The 7,900-nt window shown below is 42.3% G+C and overlaps 1 protein-coding gene across 3 annotated transcripts in view; it reads left to right on the forward strand.

Moving 5' to 3' along the window:
* Positions 1–4,996: 4,996 nt before the first annotated feature.
* Positions 4,997–7,900, forward strand: part of LOC110536389 (heat shock protein beta-8) — an 11,416-nt gene continuing 8,512 nt past the window's right edge. The window contains exon 1 of one of the 3 annotated variants that reach the window (XM_021622152.3): positions 4,997–5,698. In XM_021622152.3, coding sequence (XP_021477827.1) covers positions 5,296–5,698 — 403 coding nt within the window. In that variant the 5' untranslated portion in view covers positions 4,997–5,295. Of the gene's footprint in view, positions 5,699–7,794 lie in introns of those variants that run through there. The other 2 variants (XM_090189166.1, XM_090189168.1) reach the window with 2 other exon arrangements.

Consider the following 7,900-nt stretch of genomic DNA (forward strand, 5'->3'; position numbering starts at 1 on the left):
CACACTCAGACAAGATTGCTTTGAAATCGGAGTAGATGGCCAGAGCGAGTTTACGAACACACCCAAATTAACAATGTCCATTGAGAATGCACAATGACTATACCGCTAAGCTAAGAATGATGGGAATAATCAAGTCAATAAATGTTGGAAGTTTGTTAGGTAGCATATAGATAATATACTGGCAAGTTCGATGTAGTAGTAGCCAACTAACGACGTTACTTAGGTAGCTAGCTAACATACAGGTACAAACTGCTGTAATGATGTGCCAGGCAGTTCGTAAGGATAGCGTAGCTAACAAATTGTCAGCCAAACACGACGTGTAACATAACTTATTTGAAAAGTCATTACGTTCTCACATTGCTCAACATTTTCTTAACATTTGTCATAATTAAAGCGATGAATTTGTAGGGGCTCTCATCGGACTTCGGCTGCATATTTTCCACCATTTTCTTCAAATCTGAAAATGTTGTGAAACCACGCCCATTTTCGGAAAGAATTGCATTATGGGCCCTAAAAGCACGGAAATAGTGTCCACTGATTGTATACTTCGTATTTTGGCGAATGTAGTACGACATTGGCATACTAACTATATCGATACTATGAACAATAAGCATAATACATACTCAACGTACATCACAAATAGTATGGTTAGTGCGGTATGAGTATTCAAACACAGTTCAAAGGTATTTATTCAATTGTAGTGTCCATACAATGTGGTCTGAAACAACAATGAATAGAATAATATCAACACTATGGCAGGTTGTAGTAAATAAGTAGACAGGGCTAATGAAGGGGTTGCTGCAGTCACTATGGGAGATCTTTCTAGAGCGCCCGGTTAAATAAGAGCATTTTTTTACTATGTAAATCAAATCAAATCCAATTTTATTGGTCACGTACACGTGTTTAGCAGATGTTATTGCAGGTGTAGCGTAATGCTTGTGCTTCTAGTTCCATTGGCAGCAATATCTCACTAGTAATATCTAACCATTTCACAACATATACCCAATACACACAAATCTAAGTAAAGGAATGGAATTTTATTAAGAATATAATTTTATTAAGAATATAATTTTATTAAGAATATATAAATATATGGACGAGCAATGTCAGAGCGGCATAGACAAGATACAGTAGAATAGGATAGAATACAGTATGTACATATGAGATGAGTAATGCAAGATAGGTAAACATGATTAAAGTGGCAATATTAAAGTCACTAGTGTTCCATGTATTAAAGTGGCCAATGATATCAAGTCGGGTGTATGTAGGCAGCAGCCTCTCTGTGTTAGGGATGGCTGTTTAACAGTCTGATGGCCTTGAGATAGAAGCTGTTTTTCAGTCTCTCGTCCCTGCTTTGATGCACCTGTACTGACCTCGCCTGCTGGATGATAGCGGGGTGAACAGGCAGTGGCTCGGGTGGTTGTTGTCCTTGATGTTCTATTTGTCCTCCCTGTGACATCGGGAGGTGTAGGTGTCCTGGAGGGCAGGTAGTTTGTGAGAAATATATGTGTACACTATATCAGTCTAAACTGAAATGTAGATTTATTTTTTATTGCGCTAACTTCCTGTACGTGGACAGTACACAACCTCATGTTTTGACCACATCGAATTGATGATAATTGCACACTTTTTACCTCAGATTAGTGATGTTAGTATAAACATTTATAGTAACCACAATGACACAAAATATATTGCTTAAAACAGATTAATATCATTGCTTTTGGACCACTGAGAAAAAAAATACTGTATTTAGCAATAACAAACAAGAAACAAAACATTAATCATCAGCTATAACAATACAGTGATTCATAAATCACATAGAAATGGCTACAATTTAATAATCTACTGTAGTCAGCTGACAGGCAAAACCTGCCTAACAGTAGTGTCTTAGGTAGCATAAAAACGAGTGCATAAAATGCGGTACAATGTCAGACCAGTACGAAAAACATATGAAAATGTATGCACCTACTACTGTAAATCGGTCTGGATAAGAGCGTCTGATGAATGACTAAAATGTGATTAAAACATTCACAACTTCGTCAGGAAACATAAGGAAATAAAAACTGTAATTACAGTTATTGCATTCACGCACAGTGAAAGATACAACTGTTAGAATAATATTGGTATAAAAGTAGAGATTCCCTGCACAGCCACAGGTGGCTATTTTAAGCAATAGATTTTGTGTCATTGGGATTACCTTATAGGTCACATCACTGCACTCTATACTGCTCTGTAAACGGGTCATCTCTGTATACTCATCGCAAGACCCACTGGTTGATGCTTATTTATAAAAAACCCTGTTAGGCCTCACTCCCCCTTATCTGAGATACCTACTGCAGCCCTCATCCTCCACATACAACACCCGTTCTGCCAGTCACATTCTGTTAAAGGTCCCCAAAGCACACACATCCCTGGGTTTCCCTGGGTTGCTCGTCTTTTGAGTTTTCTGCAGCTAGCAACTGGAAGGAGCTGCAACAAACACTCAAACTGGACAGTTTTATCTCAATCTCTTCATTCAAAGACTCAATCGTGGACACTCTTACAGACAGTTGTGGCTTCTTCGAGTGATCTTTTGTTGTCTTTACCTTCTTGCCCTTTGTGCTGTTGTCTGTGTCCAGTAATGTTTGTACCATGCACACTGCCCTAACCCATCTGGACAAGAGGAATACCTATGTGAGAATGCTGTTCATCGACTACAGCTCAGCACTTAACACCATAGTACCCTCCAAACTCGTCATCAAGCTCGAGACCCTGGGTCTCGACCCTGCCCTGTGCAACTTGGTACTGGACTTCCTGACGGGCCGCCCCCAGGTGGTGAGGGTAGGTAACAACATCTTCACCTCGCTGATCCTCAACACTGGGGCCCCACAAGGGTGCGTTCTGAGCCCTCTCCTGTACTCCCTGTTCACCCACGACTGCGTGGCCATACACGCCTCCAACTCAATCATAAAGTTTGCGGACGACACTACAGTGGTAGGCTTGATTACCAACAACGACGAGATGGCCTATAGGGAGGAGGTCAGGGCCCTCGGAGTGTGGTGTCAGGAAAATAACCTCACACTCAACGTCAACAAAACAAAGGAGATGATGATCGTGGACTTTAGGAAACAGCAGAGGGAGCACCCCCCTATCCACATCGATGGGACAGTAGTGGAGAGGGTAGTAAGTTTTAAGTTCCTCGGCGTATACATCACGGACAAACTGAACTGGTCCACCCACACAGACAGTGTCGTGAAGAAGGCGCAACAGCAAGAAATTTGGCTTGTCACCAAAAGCACTCACAAACTTCTACAGATGCACAATCGAGAGCATCCTGTCAGGCCTGGTACGGCAAATGCTCCGCCCACAACCGTAAGGCTCTCCAGAGGGTAGTGAGGTCTGCACAACGCATCACCGGGGGCAAACTACCTGCCCTCCAGGACACCTACACCACCCGATGTCACAGGAAGGCCATAAAGATCATCAAGGACAACAACCACCCGAGCCACTGCCTGTTCACCCCGCTATCATCCAGAAGGCGAGGTCAGTACAGGTGCATTAAAGCTGGGACCGAGAGCCTGAAAAACAGCTTCTATCTCAAGGCCATCAGACTGTTAAACAGCCACCACTAACATTGAGTGGCTGCTGCCAACACACTGACTCAACTCCAGCCACTTTAATAATGGGAATTGATGGAAATTGATGTAAAATATATCACTAGCCACTTTAAACAATGCTACTTAATATAATGTTTACATACCCTACATTATTCATCTCATATGTATATGTATATACTGTACTCTATATCATCTACTGCATCTTTATGTAATACATGTATCACTAGCCACTTTAAACTATGCCACTTTGTTTACATACCCTACATTACTCATCTCATATGTATATACTGTACTCGATACCATCTACTTCATCTTGCCTATGCTGTCCTGTACCATCACTCATTCATATATCCTTATGTACATATTCTTTATCCCTTTACACTTGTGTGTGTATAAGGTAGTAATTTTGGAATTGTTAGGTTAGATTACTCGTTGGTTATTACTGCATTGTCGGAACTAGAAGCACAAGCATTTCGCTACACTCCCATTAACATCTGCTAACCATGTGTATGTGACAAATCAAATTTGATTTGATGTTTTGTTCTGCTACCATGTTGTGTTGCTACCATGTTGTTGTCATGTTGTGTTGTTACCGTGCTGTGTTGTCATGTGTTGCTGCCTTGGTCTGTTGTTGTCTTAGGTCTCTCTTTATGTAGTGTTGTGGTGTCTCTCTTGTCGTGATGTGTGTTTTGTCCTATATTTATATGTTATTTATTTGTATTTGTTTTAGTTTTAATCCCAGCCCCTGTCCCCACAGGAGGCCTTTTGCCTTTTGGTAGGCCTTCATTGTAAATAAGAATTAGTTCTTAAAACTGACTAATAAATGTTTTTAAAAAATACATTTGATTTTCGACAGGAATAAAACGACAGGATTACAATATGATTATGATAGAGGTGACAATCCTTTTTTTTGTAACCTTTATTTAACTAGGCAACCCTAAATGATTCAATTGGAAAAATCACTAACCCTAAAGTATTTTTTTGACTACGGCCAACTGTACAGACACACCGTAAATAAATGTCATACATACTGACAAACCTGACTCATTAGTTATATTGTTTTATCCGTATGATGACATCAGTGTGTTTGCCCCTTGCTCTCCCCCAGCCTCTGAGTCTCCACCTATCTCCCAGGCTGCGCCTGAAGCCATGCGTTATTTTCTATTAAAAAGATAATGAGTCACTGGGGTATGGATGGTTTCAACAGACAAGACTGTTGGACTAGTGACACCATCCAGCGCTAATGGCTAAACTTGGACGGACAGGGAGGGGCTTCTTCTGTCAGCTGTTGCGTTGTGGCGCCTGGAGGCACCGCACACTTTCTGGACATTGTTGTGCACACTCACCGTCAGGGAAAACGGTAGACATATAAAACGGTCTTTCAGTCGATATAAGGTCAGTTCAACTCAAAGACCGTATTCAACTTCGAGGATACTAAGGGAAGGGATCGTCACAAGTCGATGTCCGTTATTTTGGGGTGATTCGATGCGTAACTGTCTTGAGCGCAACACTAGAAAAACATAGATAAACTTTTGTTTTTAGCAAATCATCTGGTTTACAACTTTTTTTCTCATTGTCTACTATATATTTATATTACTTTGGAAATTGTCAGCTTGGGGAGAGTAAACTTGGACAGAGACAATATTTAAGGCGCCGCTTTTTTCTTACTTTTCTTATTTGGAGCAGCAGCCAGTTGATCATGGCAGAAGACTTCTACACTCTGGGAACGCTGGGGAGTAGGCAGAGGGCCCCCCGAGACCCTTTCAGAGAGAGTCCGTCACTGGCCTCTCGGTTTATGGACGATGACTTTGGGATGTCCCCTTTCCCTGAAGACATGTCAATGGACTGGCCCGGTTGGGCCCGGCCTAGCCGGCTCAGCACGCGGCTTTCCGCACCATTCACGGGCACTCTGCGCACAGGGTTTCCACCAACGCGTGCATCAACTGGGCAGCCGCCTGTGTACAGCACGAGATACAGCGAGTCCCCCCGCAGCTCTCCGACCCAGACGCCGGGAGAGCCGTGGAAAGTTTGTGTGAACGTCCACAGCTTCAAACCAGAGGAACTTAACATCAAAACCAAAGATGGGTTTGTAGAAGTATCAGGTGAGGACATATTAGTTTAGGCTCTATTCAATCTGTATCTCTGCGGCGTTACAGATTGCGCGATATAAATGTAAAGGTAATTTCCGATTGAGGCGTCATACTGTATGCAGCGTTTACAGTGAACGTAATCTCCGATAACGCGGGAACATTGCCTTTAAATTTCAATCACACTGTAACGCGGAACTTCCGCAATACGGATTGAATAGAGCCATAGCCCTACTTCAAATATACAGTAATCGACTTGAACACATCTAAGAAAAATGGGTCTATTGTCAGAGTGCAGTTGCTTTGGGGATCAATAAGAAACATTAACAACTGTACTTATATAGGCTAGTGTTTCACATTTGAAAATGAAATGATATGCATGTCTCATACATGCAATTAAAGTACACAATAGACATGATTATTTACAAAATAGTTATATTCATATTTCAAATATGTACATCATATATTCTCATAGCCAGCTCATATGATAAGGATGTTTGAATACCCTACAACCTACAGTATATGGGGAAGTAGGGTCCATGACTTGCAGATTGCCAGCCCTGTTCATCAAGCCCAGGCACCTGTTCAGATGCCTCCAGAATCACTCACCCATGAGACAGATATAGATTTAAGTGAGGAAGTCCCATGACAACAGTCTCTGTCCAGAAGGAGACAAGCAACACACTGCTGTTAGTATTAGAGTATGTTTTGGACCTGTTATCCTGCCCGGTGATAGCTGACTAGACCCTTCAGTAATTATTTAATCATATGCTCTTGTTGTGCTACCATGCTCTGATCCTAGGAACCAAATACACTGAACAGCTTGTTTCTGGAAGTATTATTCTGCCTGGCGATAGCTGATTGGTGCCTACACCCCCCTTGAGTATTTAATCAATTCATACAGTATAATCTTTGAGTTTGTTGTGTTACCAGGCACTGAACTGATTTACTGAAGTAAAATGAACTGAACTGTGCTGATTGTAGAACTAAATAAGTACAGGTGTTATATAAACCTCATATCCAGGGCGTCCATACAATCTTTGAGTTTATTATGTTTTTACCAGGTCCTGAATGTAGGTTGAAATAAGTATAACATATATTTAAAGCTGTCCATGGCTTCTTTAGACTGTAGACTGAGTATTTAATGAACAACTGAAGAATGCCAGGTGGAGTGGAAGTTACCGGAGAGAAGAGACTAGGCCTCATACGGAGCTTTTAATAAACACAGTGTTGGTGTGCCATTTGGGTCATTCAGTCAGCTAGCGCCATGGAGCTAAGGCCTGCCTGCCTCTGGGGGCTCTTCCTGACTGCCTGCCTGCCTCTGGGGGCTCTTCCTGACTGCCTGCCTCTGTGACCTGGCTTGTTCTAAGTGTGTGTCTGTGTGAGCATGTCATAAGCATGTTAAAGTCGGGGTTGACGTGGCCAGTCTGTGCTTTCTCTCATGTCATGTGTTGATAGTAACCGTCAAAAGTCAACCTAACTTTGGCTGAACAGAGTTTTTGCCTTGTAGTAGTTTCTGAGTTATCACAAAGCAGTGTGTCCTTGGTGCTGAAGCAAAGAAAAAGACACTTTGAATGGATGTATATCATACTTGCAATTAAGAAACTAATGTGATATGACAAGTGCAGTCTGAGTGTGTTACCAAGGCAGTTAGGAATGTGACATCCGTACCACATGGGACTGAGGGAGGGTGAGAGGTTCAAGGAGACTGAGAGAGAGGCTGTGGTTGGTTCTGTTCTCTCCAGGACAGTTTCTATTCTCTCCAGACCAGAGCTGTGGTTATTTCTATTCTCTCCAGACCAGAGCTGTGGTTATGTTTCTATTCTCTCCAGACCAGAGCTGTGGTTATGTTTCTATTCTCTCCAGACCAGAGCTGTAGTTATGTTTCTATTATCTCTAGACCAGAGCTGTGGTTATGTTTCTATTCTCTCTAGACCAGAGCTGTGGTTATGTTTCTATTCTCTCCAGACCAGAGCTGTGGTTATGTTTCTATTCTCTCCAGACCAGAGCTGTGGTTATGTTTCTGTTCTCTCCAGAGCTCTAGGCCAGTCCAGCACTTTCCTTAGGTGTAGACGTCACACAGCGGGGGTATAAGGTTGCACATAGCTGGGTGGGACAGAGCAGAGGGTAGGGCAGTGGCTGCTACGCTGACATTTAGCATTCAGAGCAGCTGCACAGACAGGAGTCATAAACAGGACTTCGTTAAGATGAGGTGTC

Source organism: Oncorhynchus mykiss, chromosome 11 (genome assembly GCF_057628025.1).
Source record: "Oncorhynchus mykiss isolate SJ-2025 chromosome 11, ASM5762802v1, whole genome shotgun sequence".
NCBI classification, from domain to species: Eukaryota; Metazoa; Chordata; class Actinopteri; order Salmoniformes; family Salmonidae; genus Oncorhynchus; species Oncorhynchus mykiss.